At 44.1% G+C, this 19,388-nt stretch overlaps 1 protein-coding gene across 9 annotated transcripts in view; it reads left to right on the top strand.

The window, feature by feature from the left end:
• The window catches only part of sox5 (SRY-box transcription factor 5), a 375,057-nt gene that overhangs the window by 291,402 nt on the left and 64,267 nt on the right, over positions 1–19,388 (top strand). For all 9 annotated transcript variants that reach the window (XM_043713397.2, XM_087999687.1, XM_043713395.2 and 6 more), the window contains one exon: positions 7,025–7,197. In XM_043713397.2, the coding sequence (XP_043569332.1) occupies positions 7,025–7,197 (173 nt within the window). The remainder of the gene's footprint in view (positions 1–7,024; positions 7,198–19,388) is intronic.

The raw sequence follows: 19,388 nt of genomic DNA, 5'->3' as shown, positions 1-19,388 counted from the left end.
TGACCCCTCTCAATCGCTCCCCTGCTGCTCCTCTCCCCATCCCTCCTGTCCTATGCCATTCCTCCCTGCCCCTGCCCCTCTCTCCCTTTCGGCCAGGACTCCACATTGAGCCAGATTTAGCTTTTGATAGCAAACTGCACTTGCGGTACTGGACTGGATCAGTAAACTTGACAATGAACTGAGAAAGCAACAAGTCAGCACTCCCAATTAACTTGCATTATACGGCCAAATTCCTGGGTGTGACTTTAACGATGGCTGGTCATGAAATGACAAGTTTGGAGAAAACTCAGACCAATTCTTTTCTTGTGATGTCACTGCAGCTGCTATGTGCTTTTTTATTTGTTTGTGCAAATTGTCTCACATTCCTGTAAAAACTTGCAGAGGAACACGCACGATAACGGTGAAAGAATGTAGGGGTGGTTATTGTTTGGTGTAGTTCTTTTGTCCTGCGTGCTGTGAGTTTGGAAGGGAAGCCACTTTTTCAGGGTCACGGAGTGGATTAAGAGACATTATTTATGTTCTGAATATCAGTTCAAGACGCTGCCAATATTTTTTGCATGCAACAGACCAAAACCTTTTTTCGGAAGCAAAATAATTTGCATTTACATGGAACCTTTCACGAGTACAGGACATCCCCAAACCTCACCGAGAATTGAGGTGCTTCAGAAGTACAATTCCTGTTGAAAAGTGGGGAAGTGCAGCAGCCAGTTTGTACACTGCAAGCTCCCACAGACAGCAACAAGGTAATGGCCAGATAACCTGTTCTAATGGTGTTGATTGAGGAGTAAATACTGGGGAGTAACACTGGGGATACTGACTTAGTCCTTCTTCAGAATCATAGAGTCATCGAGATGTACAGCATGGAAACAAACTCTTCCACCCAACCCCATCCATGCCGACCAGATATCCCAATCTAATCTAGTCCCACCTGCCAGCACCTGGCCCATATCCCTCCAAACCCTTCCTATTCATATACCCATCCAAATGTCTTTTAAATGTTGCAATTGTACCAGCCTTCCTCTGGCAACTCATTCCATACACGTATCACCCTCTGCGTGAAAAAATTGCCCCTTTTATATCTTCCTCCTCTCTCCCCTATGCCCTCTAGTTCTGGACTCCCCCTCCCCAGGGAAAAGACTTTGTCTATTTATCCTATCCCTGTCCCTCATGATTTTGTAAACCTCTATAAGGTCACCCCCTCAGCCTCCGAAGCTCCAGGGAAAACAGCCCCAGCCTGTTCAACCTCTCCCTATAGCTCAAATCCTCCAACCATGCCAGTGAATTTTTTACAAGGGCCTGAACAAGCAGTGGGGGGAGCAGTTCAGAATTTCATCAGTCAGACTACACACACAACAGTGCAGCACTCCCTCAGTATAACATTACAGTATCTACCTGCAATTCTGCTGTTGAGGCCGAGGCTGGAACTTGAATTCAAAACCTGTTGACTGAGAAGCATAGTTTGGTTAAAGGAAGATCATGTTTAACAAATCTGGTCAAAATAATTGAGGCGATAGCTAGGAATGATGATGAGGGTACAAACACAGAGTGCTGGAGGAACTGTGTAGGTCTGACAGAGAGAGAGAGTTAATGTTTCAAATCCAGTGACCTTTCCAGAGAACTCTTCTCGTGTAATCATTTTCTATCTAAATCATCCAATTCCCACTCGAATGCCCAAATTGAAGCTGCCCCTCCAAATTTCAAGGCATTGCATTCCATACCCTAACCACTTGCTGTGTGAAGTGATTTATCTTTCCTCATATTACCCTTGGTATTTTTCCGTGTCACTTTAATCCACACCCTTTAATTTACGAGCGAGAACAGCTACTCCCTCTCTATTGTCTCCAGCCTGGTCATTATTTTGAGAATCTTTATCAAAACTCACCTTAGGTTTCCTCTCTTCAAGGAGAATAATCTCTCCCGGGAAGTAAAGTTTTTCATAGAATCGTAGAACCCCTCAAGTGCAGAAAGCGGCCATTCAGCCCATCACGTCTGCGCTGACACTCTGAAGAGCATGCCTCCCAGAACCACCACCCCCTTACCACATCCCCAACGGGGTGGGGTTTTAACCATGGTGAACCCACCTAGCCTGCCCATCCCTGGACACTATGGGCACCTTAGCATGGCCAATTCATCTAACCCGCACATCTTTGGACTGTGGGAGGAAACTGGTGCACCTAGAGGAAACCCATGCAGACGCGGGGGAGTATGCAAACTCTACACAGACTGTCGCCTGAGGGTGGAATTGAACCCAGATCCCTGGTGCCACGAGACAGCAGTGCTAACCATTCATTTTGGAGCCTTTTTTGTAAATCGCTCCTGTGCTCTCCAATGGATCCACATCCTTCCTATAATGGGTGACCCACAACTGGGTACTGAATACTCCAGCTGTGATCTAACTCACCTCCTTTATCATGTCCCCAATGCCCCAGTAGATCTTTAGCTAGGGAACAAATGGCAGTTTAAGGGGCTCTGTCGTCGGCAGTATTGACAGCTATCAATTGCCTTGCTACCATGACCAACTTGAAACCAGTTTGGAATCTGGTCCCCATCCCATCCAATTCAATCCACCCTCACAGACCCCCACCGCCATCAGACTAGGGGGCATGCAGGCTGCCCTGAATGAGGGACATAACAAAGGCCATAATTAAACTTTGCCCTTGCAACACAGCATCCCTGACAGTGCTGCATTCCCTCGATATTACTGAAGGGCTATGAATCTTGAGATTAGGATTCAAGTCTGTGGAAAAGAGTTGAACCCACAACCTTCTGATTTATAGCTGCCAGCCATTGAGTCATGGCTGCTACCTGTCCACACTCACTGTTGACCCACTTAAAAGGTGGGGTGGTACAGTGGTTCAGTGGTTAGGACTGATGCCACACAGTGCCAGGGACCCAGGTTGGATTCCAGCCTTGGGTGACTGTGTAGAGTTTGCACATTCTCCCCGTGTCTGCGTGGATTTCCTCTGGGTGCTCCTGTTTTCTCCCACTGTCCAAAGATGTGCAGGTCAGGTGAATTGCCATGCTAAATTGCCCATAGTGTTAGGTGCATTTGTCAGAGGGAAATGGGTCTGGGTGGGTTACTCTTCGGAGGGTCGGTGTGGACTTGTTCAGCCGTAGGGCCTATTTGCAGACTGTAGGGAATCAAATCTATTCTAATCTGACTAAACTGTGCTAATTGCAAAAGGAGAAAGTGAGGGCTGCAGATGCTGGAGATCAGAGCTGAAAATGTGTTCCTGGAAAAGCGCAGCAGGTCAGACAGCATCCAAGGACCAGGAGAATCGACGTTTCGGGCATAAGCCCTTCTTCAGGAATGAGGAAAGTGTGTCCAGCAGGCTAAGATTAAAGGTAGGGAGGAGGGACTTGGGGGAGGGGCGTTGGAATTGCGATAGGTGGAGGGAGGTCAAGGTGAGGGTGATAGGCCGGAGTGGGGTGGGGGCGGAGAGGTCAGGAAGAATCCAGCAGGCTAAGATAAAAGGTAGGGAGGAGGGACTTGGGGGAGGGGCGTTGGAATTGCGATAGGTGGAGGGAGGTCAAGGTGAGGGTGATAGGCCGGAGTGGGGTGGGGGCGGAGAGGTCAGGAAGAAATTGCAAAAGGATCAATTAAGCTGACCTGGACTGGAATCATTTGCCCATTTGGTCATTAGCTCCACCAGTTTGTGAGATAGGAACAGCACAAGAAATAGATTTCTTGAGTTGCTTCTGATTCTAAGCAATTAGTTCTCTTGCAACTTTTAGAATTAGTTTCCTGCTAGAAGTGAAATTACTCCTTATTATTTTGCGTTATAGTTTCACCGAACCATGCTGCAAGATTAATATTAGACTTCTGACCTTATAGAGATTTACAAAATTATGAGGGGCATGGATAGGGTAAATAGGCAAAGTCTTTTCCCTGGGGGTTGGGGAGTCCAGAACTAGAGGGCATAGGTTTAGGGTGAGAGGGGAAAGATATGAAAGAGACCCACGGGGCAGCTTTTTCACCCAGAGGGTGGTATGTGTATGGAATGAGCTGCCAGAGGTGGTGGTGGAGGCTGGGACAATTGCAACATTTAAGAGGCATTTGGATGGGTATATAAATAGGAAGGGTTTGGAGGGATATGGGCTAGGTGTTGGCAGGTGGGACTAGATTGGATTGGGATATCTGATCGGCATGGACTGGTTGGACCGAAGGGTCTGTGTCCGTGCTGTACATCTCTATGACTCTATGTTTGCTGGAGTTATGTCTTGAAAATGTTTGGGGCTATCAATTTGATTTATTTATTTACAAAATACAGTGAAAAGTGTTGCATAGTGTCGCCTCTCTCCAGCAGCATCTTAAAACACAGTAAAATAAAGCAAAACGTTGCATATAAAGGCTGAAAAATGAAGAAATGAAGTAAAAGTGTTTAACTTTAAAGGCCTTTTTGTTAAGTGTTCCGCCATTGGCCTGGTGGCCTGGCATAGGTTCCCTTTGCTAGATCACTGCCGTTAGAACAAAAGGCACCACTCTTTGGTACCATCTTGCCTCCACCAAAGCCCTCGCAAGTGGGTCCTCCACAGACCTCGTCAATACAGATGCCACAGATGCCATTGGGTACCGCACCAGCCCAAACTCGACTGCCACTGCTGTCATGTGTTTGCTTTGGGCTCACCTCACCAATGCAGACACCAGCGATGACATAAGGTACTGCACTGGCCCAACTCATCTCCGCCTCCATGAATCTGCTCTGGACGCTGAGAACCCAAATTCGTCTCCGCCCGAGCAGCCAGGCGCTAGGACCGCCTCATCGATGCAGAAGCTGCCTTTGTGATTGGCTCAATTAGTTGCACTCTTGCCTCTAGGTGAGAGAGTTAAGAGTTCAAATTTCAGTTAGAGATGGAACCCAGGCAAATACTGGCAGTGTGGGAGGAATCTGCTTTTGGATGGGAAGTTAAATTGAAGCTTAGTCTGTCCTTTCAAGTGGAGGGTCAGGCCCGTACAGAACTATGGGAAGAGGAAAAGCCGAGTTCTCCCTCGTGTCTTGACAAATATATATACCCCTCGACCAATATCAGTACAAGCAGATTATCTGGTTATTGTGTGGGATCCTGCTGTGTTCCATGTTGCCTGTGTATTTTTTCAGTATTTGTTCACTGTATGTAGGCATCATGGCAGCCTTTTGAGAAGGTGGTGATAAGCCAGCTACATCAAAACAACTGTTGGCTCTTTCAGAGCGCAGTTAAGAGTCAGCCATGTTGCTGTGGATCCAGAATCACATCAGAACAACAGATTTCCTTCCCTAAAGACTGTTAATGAACTAGATGGGTTCTTCTTTGTTTTATTCATGCACGGGTTAAGGGCCAGTATTTATTACCCAGAGGGCAGCTAAGAGTCAACCACATTGCCGTGGGTCTGGAGTCACATGTAGGCCAGACCAAGTAAGGATTCCTTCCCTAAAGGACATTAGTGAAACAGATGAGTTTTTCCAACAAGTGGCCACGAATTCATGGTCACCATCAGACTCTTAATTCCAGATTTGTTTGCACTATTGAATTCAAATTCAGCCATCTGCCATGGCAGGATTCAAACTCAGGACCCCAGAATATTACTTGGGTCTCTGGATTAACTATCCAGCGAAAATACCACTAGGCCGTTGTCTTGTAACTCTGCGTAAAAGCAAAGCACTGTGGATACTTTGAAATATAAACGAAAGTGCTGGAGGAACTCCGGAGAGAGAGAAGTAGAGTTACATTTCAAATTTGGTATGACTCTTCCAAAAACCCTTAGGACTCCAGATTACACTGGACTAGAAATGTTAACTCTATTTCTCTCTCTTTCCATTGCTGCCAGTCCTGCTGAGTTTCTCCAGCACTTTCTGTTCATTTTATTTCTGACTACAATCCTATAGCATTAGCATCAGCATTATCATGAACTCAGTTTATCTTCCCTAGTTGCTGTAGTGCCATTATTAATCCAAGTCTTTAACAGTACAGTATACTATTCCCATCTCCTGTGACGTCCCACTTTTAAAGTACCAACACTTTAAAACCCTCTGGCTGTGGGACATCCTACAACCACACAAGACTCAAGATAAATGTTTTGTATTATCATCAACCAAAGGAAAGCTGAGGTGTATGGATCAGAAAACTCCTTTTGTTTCTATTTCTTTTCCTCTCAGTTTATTAACTAAGATAAAACAAAAGAATTGCGGAAATTGGAAATCTGAAATAAAAACAGGAAGTGCTGAAGAAGCTCAGCAGGTCTGGCAGCATCTGTGGAGAGAAAGCAGTTTATTCACTGTTCTGCGCAAATGTACGGTATAGGATTAGGCCACTAAGTCCCTCCAGCCTGTTCTACCATTCAGTAAGATCATGGCTGCTCTGTTTTTGTTTCAAATTCCATGTTCTATCTACCTCAAAAACCTTCAAATCTATAACTATAATTTGTCTGTCTTTGCCTTAAAAATATTTGACGATTCCATATCCGCCATCAGCTGAGGTAGAGAGTTCCAGTGTCACCCAACCCTCTGAGAGAAATATTTCTCCTCATCTCTGGTCCTTAAAGGATGGACCCCTAGGTTTGATCTCGGGACTGCAATTGGCTTTGGTGCTCTTGGGCCAAGCAGGAGAGGAGGCATTTGACCAGACTCCAAATCCTCATTGTCATCCAACAGCCTGTGCTGGAAATGACGAGATGTGGGCAGGAGGATAAGGTAAGGATCGTGGTTCACTGCGATGCACCTAGTAGCTGAATAGCAGGTCGAAACCCAAAGATTGGGTCCGCACAGTGGATGGCAGCGTTCACAAGCAGAATGGTACTTTTAGAGCAAGGTTTAACTGGGAGGCAATATTTTCAAAGTATTTATTAAGTCCCTTCATAACTTGTTTCTAATGAGCAATGTAGAGATGCTTAGTGTTTCTTAAAAAGAAAATGATAATGGTCTATTCCATGTACCGTAACACTTTGGATATTATTCACAAAGCCCTTTGCTCTCTTTCTCTTCAACATCTCAAGTTGATTCTGCGAACAAGCTGGTCTTTATTCTTCTCCCCGCTCCTTTCTATCCAGACATCCTGTCGTCCATCACATCCTCGGGTTATTTGAATGACCATGATGCCGTGGCTAAGGCAATTCAAGAGGCCAGGCAAATGAAGGAGCAGCTTCGAAGGGAACAGCAGGCACTGGACGGGAAGGTTGCAGTCATCAACAGTCTGGGACTAAATAACTGCAGGATGGAAAAGGTCAGTTTGCGATGCCTGGGCTCCGAGTTGTGGGTTTTATTTTTCAGTGGCAGGCAGCTTTATTGCAGCTTGCCTGCCTTAAGAGAGAGAGAAAGAGAGAGACAATGTGCCTTTTATTGAGAGAACTAGGCACAGTCTCAGTGCTCTCAACCCCTCCCCGTTCAGTCTCATTTAATGAAATTTAGCATCTGATTTAGACGAAGAGACACTATTTTTAGCACAAAGGCATCAGGAATGAACGGGGTTCAGAAAGGGCCAGAATTAACTTTGTTTACTTGTTTGTGGGAAGGCATAGCCTAATTTAATTTGGAATTTCTAATTAAATTAGTTCACGCCTTGCACCAAATAACAGTATTACCGTTTACAGAGTGTGGGATTTTGTAAAGCATACAACAGCCTTTGCTACATATTGCTGCTAGTATTTTTTTTACCATATCGAGACCTTTGCTTCTGAACAACTTGTATTTTAAGCAGAGACAAGTCAAAATAATTCTTCAATAATTCACGTGCTGTTCTACAACACTGCCTCTATACTGATAATCCCATACAAATGCTAGAAATGCCATATCAATGATCTGTTCAAATAATTGGTAATCACAGGTAATCTCTGCCTGTTGTGGAAAAATATGATACATAGCAGATGCTGAAGACCGTGGCAGGTTAAAGACCCGGTGTAAGGCAAGTTCCAGTGCTGCCAGACCTGCTGAATATCTCTGTTATCTCCTGTTCTTTTTCCTGCCAGTTATGGTGGAGGACAATGCCCAGGGAGAGTGGCATTTGCCTTGGCAGCATACCCAAGGTTGGGTCCTGTCGCATGGTGCTGTCAAAGCCTTTGCCACCTAGCTCATATTTAAAGCAGAATTCAGTCTCCTGAGTGAAAAGGCCAGCAGTCCTCATACAGCTGGGCCAAAATCATGTTTCTTTAATAAATTCATCCCTTCTCCATGTTATCTTTTACACCTTTCCCCTCCACTGCATCTTGCTGGGACAAAGTTGTACCTGGCCACATTAGTGCATAGCCCTGAATAACCGAACCTCAGAGCTGCATTGTGAGCATAGGGTGACACAGTGGTTAGCACTGCTACCTCAACGCCAGGGACCAGGGTTCAATTGCACTCTTGGGCAACTGTCTGTGTGGACTTTGCACATTCCCCCCCCCCCGTGTCTGCGAGGGTCCCCTCTGGGTGCTCCGGTTTCCTCCTAGTCTAAAGATGTACAGGGTAGGCTGATTTGGCTGTGGTAAATTGCTATAGTGTCCTGGGAGGTGTGGGTTAGCCATACGAAATGCAGGGTTGTAGGGCAGGGGAGTGGGTCTGGATGGACAGGTCTTTGGAAGGTCAGTGTGGACTTGATTGGCCGAATGGCCTGCTTCCACACTGTAAGGATTCTCTGACTCACAGACCCATACTCTTGAACGGAAGTGCAAGTCATCATCGACAGTAAACCGGATTGATATTTGCCCTGTTCCTGGTAATACTGAATCCAAATGTGCCACAATAAAGGCTTTATCCTCAGTTATGTCTAGGATTTTGACATTTATCGCCCATTCTGAACTACCCCTGAGAAGGAGGTGGGGAGGAAACTCCTCTCTGGCTTTTTTGCAGCGAGCGACTGATTCATTTCAGATGCCTTGTGTTCTTATTTTTTTATTGGCAGCCGAGCGTAATGTTAAGGTGGACCCGTGTGACAGCACGCTTCCAGAGAGTGTCAACAGGAAGGCCTGTTTACTTTCTGAAAGGCCGCAGTGGGTGCAGCCAGTGGTTTGGGAATGGATGACTGTGAACCCAAGTGTGGGCTCTTGGGTCCAGCTTTCCTTCCCTCTTCTTCGGGAGCAGCACCAGCCGGCTTCCTATCCAAATTCAGAAACCAGGGAAACACTGAGAACCACAGACCCCACATGGCAATCCCTCTGCGCCACATTTATTCAGACCACCAACGTACTCCCGATGCAGACACTGCTGGCTCACGGAGGGTTAACCATTGTGGTTGTATTAACCCTGTTAGTCATTATCAGACTGGTTAGCAGAGCTTTGAGCTGGGGCTGAGGCACAGACAGAAGGATGCTACAGCAAATTTTATTTTTAGAATTAAAAAAAAACCCTGGCTCTCGCAAGAAGGAAGCCCTTCTCTTTAATCTCAACATTAACCCTCCATTAGTGAGTAGCGTGTGTAATTGTTATAGGCAGCTCTCGTAATCAGAAAAAGATTCTTAAGGCCTTCTCGCACCAGCTGTGGTGGAATAAAAGCGGAATAAGGGATAGTGAGAGACACTAATAAAAAGTGACTAAAATGTTCTTTCGAAGCTCCAGTAAATTGCAGTTATTTGTTAAGTATATTCAAGTCAGCTGTAGATGCAGCAGTTGGCGTTTTCAGAGAGCATCTGTACTTGGTTTCTGTAAAGAAGCAGCATTGGGTGCATTCCCCTGTGCTACCAGCTGGGAGTCGTCAAATGACAACCAACAAAATACTTCTGGATGGGAAGCCTTCATTTGGAGTTTTATGTACTCGTGAACCAGACTCTGCGGTTTTGATTTGGAGCCCATTAAAATGTCTTTGATGGTATGGAAATTCATCTTCATGAAGTCTCCAGCTCGCAAACGCTGTGAGTTGCAGTTACAGATCAGTCATTCAAAACTAATGGCAGTAATTGTCCTGACTGCTTGTATTGCAACACACTGCATTAAAATAATCCAACCCCTTAGTCTTGGCACTGAGAGTTAATCTTCTTTAATACAGATCAGCTGTTACTCTCCCACATGACTTCAGGCAGAGCCAGGCGACTATTCACAGTGTTTTGATTAAGTTACAAAAGTACAACCATCTGCCTTCACATCTTTCTCATTCAATCACTTCTCTGCTGCTCAGAGCTCTGTTTCTGTTGCGCTTCGTTGCAAGATTGTCCTGAAAGTTTTGACGCAAGGAGTCAAACTTAATTAAGCGGCGCTGTTTAATGCGAGCCCACACTGTTATTTCTCTTACACAGTGGCTGCCATGGTTAGCAGAATGTGAGTTTGACTTCTTTCTCCACCGTCTGAACACTTTTGTTTGAAGTCACTGAGAGGAAAAGCGAGCTACTACAGGTTTGGGGGTCACGGGTAGTAGGCACCTGCCTCTTTGGCCAGCTGACAATAGATAGAAGCTTCGAGTCATTATCCAGTCATTATTATATTGCTGGTTGTTAAACATTGCTGAGAGTAAATTGGTTGATTCAGTATTAGATTTAGATTTATTTAATATGTTGTCACTTGCACCTAGGTACAGTGAAAAGTGGATAATGTCATCATGATCAGGTGCCATCTTGGATTGCAGAATAAATCATTGAATAAATTGTAGTCACTGAATAAATTAATATTAAATTGATATTACTAAAGCTTCAAACGTTTATCTTTCCCTTTCCATAGAGTTCACCCTCTCTGCTCCTCCAGTCACCAATGTCGATACCATTCTCTGGGGTCCTGGCAACTTGCGTCTTTTCTGCCACCACAGCACTATTGCTTCCATGCCCATCGTCTCCATCACCCCTGAGCTCACTGACTTACATTGTCTCCCGGTCAAGCAACATCATGATTTCAGATTTCTTCTCCATGTTTTCCAATTCCTCCTTGGCCTTGCCACTCCCTGTCTCTATAATCTCTTCCAGCACAACAATTATTGGAGATATCTGTGCTCCTCTAACTCTGGCTTCAAGAGCATCCTCAATTTTAATTGCTTCATCATTGGTAGCCATGCTTTCAGTTGTCTACGGTCTGTGCTCTGACACCTTCTCCATAAACCTCTCTATCTTGTGTTCCTCCTTAAAGATATTGTCGATTAGGTTTTTTGATCTAATATATTTTGATGTACTGTACTTTATTTTATCTTGTTACTGTGAGGCACTTTGGGACAATGCAGCATGTTAAAGTCACTCTATGAATCCAAGTGTTCAATCATTCACAAATCAAGTTAAAAATCACAACACCAGGTTATAGTCCTACAGTTTTATTTGAAGGATTTTTCTTACCCTCCTCAACTTTGCTTAAGAAACGTCAGTATTCAGAACATCAGATGTGTACTATGTTTATCAAATCAATAATCTGGTAACCAGAATCTGAGAGGTTTACTTGGTAGTGCTCCTGCTTCGGGCATTGTTAACTGTTTTGTCCTGATCGACAAGTGAGTCAAGGGTAGTGGTCATGAGATTAATACTTACTGCAAACCCACACGGAAGGACTTATTAGGAGATAACAGGTATTTGTCGCGCAATTGATAATGCTGATTTTAGGAAGGCTACCTCAAAGCCCCCAAGGAGCTGTGCTGTGTTTTATCTTTATAAGATCAATCACATACTGCAGTGAAATATATTTTGACTAATCCATTTTACGGACTGGTGTAGGTGTGAATATGCTAGTCTGCTACATCATCAGGTAATTATCATCGAAGAACATAGATACCAACTGTGGCCTGCTCATTCGCACCTCTTTCTATCACATCCATCTTTCACACTGGCACCTGGATTTAAGAGTCTACTGATAGCCATGAAACAATTATTGATTGTCAGGGAAAATCCCATCTGGTTCTCTCACATCCTGTGGGAAGGAAACTGCCATCCTTACCCAGTCTGGCCTACATGTGACTCCAAACCCACAGCAATTTGGTTGACTCTTAACTACTCTCTGGGGTAATTAGTGATGGACAATGAATGCCGGCCCAGCCAGTGACACCCACATCCCATGAATTAATAAAATAAAGCTCTTCTGTTGTCTTCTGACTAAAAGTTGTGATGAAATCCATTTCCAGTAGGCTGTGAAAATTTAACCATTAAGCTACACTTGGTCCCAAAGATCATCCATTTGATTGTTCTGAAATGGGGCAGGGAGGGGGGGAAAATCACTGAAGAGGAATTCAAAGGACACAGGTTTGAAGAAAAAGACAAGGACAGAAGCAGACTCGAAGTTAGGAGTGCTGCAGTTAGCTGCACTGCTGGGAAGGGAGCTGAAGGACATAAATACTCTGGGGGACAAGGTGGTGAATCAAGAGCTGTTGTGTGGTTCCGTACTGTTTGAACTCAGGAAGATAGTTGAGGAATTGGCAGGCAGCTAAATGTTGGAGTCAGAACTTGGAGGAATTTATAGGGAGCTGAGAAAGTGGGAAAGTTGCTGGTTCTACGTTGGGGGAGGGGGGGGTGTGGTGGTGAGGGGCGAATGTACAAGGGGCTTGCAAGAAGCCAGTGAGCATTTACACTTCAGTGCATCTGAGAAAGTTGAGGATGAAAAGCTCACAAATGGCATTTCTTAGGCGTAAATGAGTAAAATTGGAATTTAGGAAATAATCCAAGGATGAGGCTGACTTGGTGAAGCCAGCTACTGTAAAGAGCTGAATTAATGCTTGAAGATAAGGACTGGAGTTCAGTTTCAGAGACGAGAGGACAGTAGACTAAAGAAGCAAAGATGATTGACCAGAATGGGAGCAGCCATTAAGGCTATCCATGACGAAGCAATTCTTAAAGAGGGAGTTTCAAGGACAGTTTGGAAAATTGAAGAATTATAATCCATTGTGAAATGGAATAAGATTTGGTGATCATGTGACTAACACATTGGGAGGTGTATTTACTGAGAAAACCATTGGATCTTTCTTGATTGCATTTGCTATTTGAAGTGTGTTCAATCACAGTCTATTAATTATATTTACACCTCAATTTTGGGTATTGGAAATAAGTTGTGTATATTTATATATATATTATAGATGGTATCATTGTTTTAACATTGTGTAGTAAAGTTGATTGTTATTTGTTCAAACCCATGGAATCTTGAGATGTTATTCTCTTCATAAGTCCCATGGATCTCTCAAACAACAGCACAGTCAAAATATTGTGGATGCTGGAAATCTGAAACAAACACAGAAAATGTTGGAGACACTCAGCAGGTTGGGCAGCATATGTGGAGAGAGAAAAACAGAGTTAACATTTCAAGTCTGGTATGACTTTTCTTCGGAGTTAAGAGTCATACCAGACTCGAAACGTAAACTCTGTTTCTCTCTCTACAGGTACTGCCAGATGTACTAAGTTTCTCTACCACTTACTCGTTTGTTCACTTTAAAAAGACAAACAAAAATAAATTCTCGTCCCTAATCCGATTGTAACCTACATTTGACAGTCTGGTTTGGGATCTTAACATAGACTATATACCTCCCAGATTTCTTAACTCTTTCTGTGAAGAGTAATAAGGCCATGCTTTTGATACTGTCAGGTCTTATTTTGAGTCCATTATTATGTGAGTATATGTGTTTCACATTAGAATGTGGTTATTATGGCTATTGTGAATCGTACAAGCTGCAGTGAGGACAATTAGGCTTTGTACTACTTATACTGGGTAAAACATTCTTCGATTCACCATGGTGATGAAGACACAAAGTCGAGTATTGCTCTAATGTCTGTAATGGCAACGATGCCTGTTTGAATGCTGTGCTTGGCATTTTTTCCTGCCCAGTTAACTACATGCAACTCTTTTCAGAACTGCACCAGTATATAGGCCCTGTTATTTTTTTCCTGACCTCATACTATTTTAGGAGAGCCCAGTTTTATTATTTTTGGTGGAATATTCCTTTCTTTTAGAAAAGAGATAATGTGCTACCCATTTCTTTCAAGTTTGGATCAGTTTATGAAGTAATGGGCCAGATTTCCTAACCATTCTTGTATGATCTCAAGAAGCCTCACTTCACTCTTACCCAAAGACTCCAATGTGGTGGTTTAAAGCTAAGAGGGCCTGCTCTGGGCACCTGTTTGATGCCTTGGCCTATTTTACTCTCCGCTTAGCTTAGATGGGTTAAGAGGAAACCAGGGACTCATGTTTCAATGGAGTTAGAAGCATACAATCTTATGAGGCGAAGGGAGCCCTTTTGGCCCACTGTATGTGTGCTGCTCATTGCAAAGAGCTGGCAAATTCATCCCACTCCTCTGTTCTTAACCCTCAACCTTAAAAATGTTTCCTTTTCCATTGTTTATTCAATTACCTTTTCAATGTCACACTTGAATTTGTTTCCACTCCTCTTTTTCAGGCAGTGCCACCCATATTAGAACCTCTCTCTGTGTAAACTGTTTCCTTAGTCAACACCTCCTGATGCTTCTGCGAATTATGCTGCCTCTGGCTAGTGACAGAAATGATTTCTTCTTAATTTACTCTGTCAAAACCCCTTATAATTTTGAACACCAGTATTCAACCTCTCTTTAGCCATCTCTGCTTCCTGTTGTTGAGAAGAATGAGGGCGAATTTCATAGAAGCCTATAAAATCTAACAGGACTAGACAGACTAAATGCAGCAAAGATGTTCCTGATGACCAGGGAGAACGCAACCAGGGACCACAGTCTAAAGATACCGGACAGGCCACTTCGGACTGAGATGAGGAGAAATTTCTTCAGCCAGAAAGTGGGGAGCCTGTGGAATTTTCTTTGCCACAGAAAGAGATTGAGGCTAAAGCATTGACTGTTTTCAAGAAGGAGTTAGATATAGCTCCCAAGGCTAGAAGGATCAAAGAGTATGGGGGAGAAAGCAGGAACAGGGGACTGAACTGGACGATCAGCCATGATCATATTGAATGACAGAGCAGGCTCAAAGGGCCGAATGGATTACACCTTCTCCAGTTTTTCTGTTTTTTTTTGTTTCCATGGCCTAGCCTGCACCTGCTTGTTTTGCATCTGCGCCATCATTATTTCAGCTCTGGTATGAACCCACCCCAAGGCCGTGATGGCCGTGATCCTCAGGGTGGGTTGAAATTGGATAGGAGTTGTGGCCATAAAGGATGCAGGTTCTGTCAGGAAATTGGGATCGGCCCATGTTTTAGGGACACATTTCCCCACTTTTGACTCCACAATGCATGTCATGTCAGTCTGATTGACATGCAGGCTACGAATCAGATGGTGAGTACACAGGAGGAGGAGGCGGCAGTGACAGGTAAATCACCTGCTGTTGTGAGTGCGAGCAATGGAGGGGACCTGACCTTTGACTGGGGTGGACATTTTGGGTGGATTAGGGTCAAGCAGGAGGGGCTGATTGTTGAGGGTGATTTAAACGTCTCTATTCAATGAAAGTAGGTGAACTGCGGTTGGTTTTTAAGGGAGAAAAATTGGATAAGGCAATTGATGTGTGAGTAACCTGCACTGTTCACTCTGATGCACAGAATGTGCTGCGTGCTCATTTACTCAATTGCAGCGCCCAGCCTTAACTAACTGCATTGATGAGTGGCAGGATGAGTGAGTAGGAGCTGTAAATCTTCAGAGGCTTGTAGAAATACAAGCTATACAAATACAAGATCTAAAGGATGTTGCTGCCTGGGTTGGAGGGTTTGACCTATAGGGAGAGGCTGAATAGGCTGGAGCTATTTTCCCTGGAGCATCATAGGCTGAGTGATGACCAGATAGAGGTTTATAAAATTATGAGGGGCATGGGTAGGGTGATAGTCAAGGTCTTTTCGCTGGGGTGGGGGAGTCCAGAACTAGAGGGCATAGGTTTAGGGTGAGAGGAGAAAGATTTAAAAGGGACCTAAGGGGCAACTTTTTCATGGTGCTGTATGTATGGAATGAGCTGCCAGACGAAGTGATGGAGGTTGGTACAATTGCAACATTTAAAAGGCACCTGGTCAGGTATATCAGTAGGGAGGGTTTGGAGGGCTATGGGCCATGTGCTGTCAAATGGGACTAGATTAATTTAGAATATCTGGTCAGTGTGAATGAATTGGACCAAAGGGTCTGTTTCTGTGCTGTACATCTCTATGACTGTAAGTGTGTCAGACCTGGGGAGGTCATTGGAATGACACTACATGGGGCAGAGTTTCTCAGAGGTTCATCAGTGCCACTCCTGAGGTCTCGTTTAGGATGTGGGAGTTAGGAGGCCCCTCCAGGTAAACTTGAGCTGGGGAATAGGAACAGGGGACAAGTCAGTGCCAGCAGTGCCCCCCCCCCCCCCCACCAGGACCTGGATACAGCTCCCAAAGAAGCTCAACGACCTCACCTGAGTGGCAAGAGGGTTGAATACAACTTTGAAAGGCCCACTACCAGCCTCCTCCACTGCTCCATTCACCAGACGCCCCCATCACATTTTTCAAGGTATCCCCATTTATTTCCCTACATTCTATACTTTCCATATCCTTCTCCACAGTAAATACTGATGCAAAATATTCATTTACTATCTCCCCCCTCTCCTGCGGCTTCATACAAAGGCTACCTTGCTGATCTTTGAGGGGCCCTATTCTCTCCCTAGTTACCCTTTTGTCCTTAATGTATTTGTAAAAACCCTTTGGATTCTCCTTAACTCTATTTGCCAAAGCTATCTCACATCCCCTTTTTTGCCCTCCTGATTTGCCTCTTAAGAATACTACTACTGCCTTTATACTCTTGTAATGGTTCTCTAGATCTCTCCTATCTATACCTGACATATGCTTCCTTCTTTTTCTTAACTAAACCCTCAATTTCTCTAGTCATCCAGCATTCCCTTTACCTGCCAGCCTTCCCTTTCACCCTAACTGGAATATACTTTCTCTGGATTCTCGTTATCTAATTTCTGAAGGCATCCCATTTTCCAGCCGTCCCTTTACCTGCGAACATCTGCCCCCAATCAGCTTTTGGAAGTTCTTGCCCAATACCTTCAAAATTAACCTTCCTCCAATTTAGAACTTCAACTTTTAGATCTGGCCTATCCTTTTCCATCACTATTTTAAAACTAATAGAATTATGGTCACTGGCCCCAAAGTGCTCCCCCACTGACACCTCAGTCACCTGCCCTGCCTTATTTCCCAAGAGTAGGTCAAGTTTTGCACCTTCTCTAGTAGGTACATCCACATACTGAATCAGAAAATTTTCTTGTACACACTTAACAAATATTTCTCCATCTAAACCCTTAGTACTATGGCAGTCCCAGTCTATGTTTGGAAAGTTAAAATCCCCTACGGTAACCACCCTATTATTCTTACAATTAACTGAGATCTCCTTACAAATTTTTTTCTCAATTTCCCACTGACTATTAGAGGGTCTATAATGCAATCCCAATAAGATGATCATCCCTTTCTTATTTCTCAGTTCCACCAAGTAACTTTCTTGGATGTATTTCTGGGAATATCCTCCCTCAGCACAGCTGTAATGCTATCCCTTATCAAAAACGCCACTCCCCCTCCTCTCTTGCCTCCCTTTCTATCCTTCCTGTAGCATTTGTTTCCTGGAACATTAAGTTGCCAGTCCTGTCCATCCCTGAGCCATGTTTCTGTAATTGCTATGATATCCCAGTCCCATGTTCCTAACCATGCCCTGAGTTCATCTGCCTTCCCTGTTAGGCCCCTTGCATTGAAATCAATGCAGGTTAATCTATCAATCCTACCTTGTTCTCTGCTTTGTCCCTGCCTGCCCTGACTGTTTGACTCACTTCTGTTCTCAACTCAGTCGCAGATTGAAATCTTTCCTCACTATCTCCCTGGGTCCCAACCATCCCACCCCCATCTTACTAGTTTAAATCCTCCCGAGCATTTCTAGCAAATCTCCCTGCCAGTATATTAATCTACTTCCAATTCATGTGGAACCCATCCTTGTGCAGGTCACCTCTACCCCAGAGGAGATTCCAATGATCCAAAAATATGAATCCTTCTCCCATATACCAGTTCCTCAGCCATGCATTCATCTGTTCTATCCTCCTATTCCAACCCTCACTAGCCCATAATACTGGGAGTATTCCAGATATTACTACTCTCAAGGACCTCCCTTTTAAATTCCTGCCTAACTCTCTGTAATCTCTCTTCAGAATCTCAACCTTTTTCCTTCCTGTGTCATTGGTTCCAATGTATACAATGACCTCCTGCTGGCGCCTCTCCCCCGTGAGAACATTTTGCACCGTCTCTGAGTCATCCTTGATCTTGGCAGCAGGGAGACAACACACCATTCTGATTTTTCACTGCTGGTCACAGAAATGTCTGTCTGTACCTCTGACTAGAGAGTTCTCTAACACAAATGATCTGTTGCAACCTGGTGTATGCCTCATTGCATTAGAGTCAGTCTCAAAACCAGAAACTTGGCTGTTCATGTTACATTCCCCTGAGAATCTATCACCCCCTACATTTTCCAAAACCTGTTTGAAATGGGGATTGCCACAGAAGACTCCTGCACTACCTGCCTACCTCTATTATCTTTCCTGGAGTTAACCCATCTATGTGACTGTATTTGTGACTTTTCTCCCTCCCTATAACTGCCATCCATTACATCCCCTTGTTTTCGTAACTTCCTTATTGCCTCTAACTGTTGCTCCAACCAATCCATTCGATCTGATAGTATTCTTAACCATTGGCATTTATTGCAGATATAATCCTCAGTAACATAAACTTCCAAATCTGACAAGAAGAGCATATCACTCTACTGAGGACAATTTTTGCTTCTTCCAATCTGCAGACCCAGAAAATAACACCATCTGTTTCTTCTACAAAACTGCTCCAGGCTAACTTAATACTTATGGCTTATGGTTTTAAGTTTAATCAAGAGACATAGCTCAATAAAACATATAATCAAGAAAGAACCCACTCTACTCATTACTGCAGATTTATATCAAGGCCACACTTAAAATTATTCACTTATCTGTTTCTGTGCTGTGACCTCTCCCAAACAGGTTCCTTCGCGATCAGTATGCTAGACATGGTGTGGGAGCTGTGTCAGTGAGGATATTCAGTGTCAGTGTTGTGGTACCAGACCTAGATTGTAAGCAAGGATTGGAACTAACCATTGAGGCTGCCTCCTCTACAAACAGAGTATGACAGGACAGTTGAAGACCAATATTACATTAAAGTGTGACTGTAGATTGTTAGAGTACAGGCTCACAGTAGGGTGTTCCTGTTAGCTTCTCCCCATCAGTAATGTGCAAATGAGAGTGCCTTCCCTGTTGCATCTGAGCTTGGTGTCTGTAGATTTGATGATATTAACATTAGGAGCATAGGATTTAAGAGCCAGAGTAGGTCATTGGGTCCTTTGAATATCCTCAGCCATTCAATAAGATCATGGCTGATCTGTTTGTGGGCTCAGCTCCACATTCCTGCCTGCTCCCCCCCCCCCAAAACCCTTAACTCCCTCCTCCATCAACAATCCATCCAAGTAGACCATGAATAAATACAAAGCCTTCACCAACTCCCAGGGAACAAAGTTCCACATTCCGAATGACTCAGAGAAAGCAAATTCTCTCTCCCATCTCCAT

Source organism: Chiloscyllium plagiosum, unplaced genomic scaffold (genome assembly GCF_037043375.1).
Source record: "Chiloscyllium plagiosum isolate Xiang-an unplaced genomic scaffold, Cpla_swu_hap1 HiC_scaffold_23, whole genome shotgun sequence".
NCBI classification, from domain to species: domain Eukaryota; kingdom Metazoa; phylum Chordata; class Chondrichthyes; order Orectolobiformes; family Hemiscylliidae; genus Chiloscyllium; species Chiloscyllium plagiosum.
The sequence above is the reverse complement of the archived record's forward strand: the minus strand, read 5'-3'. Positions and strand labels throughout refer to the sequence as shown.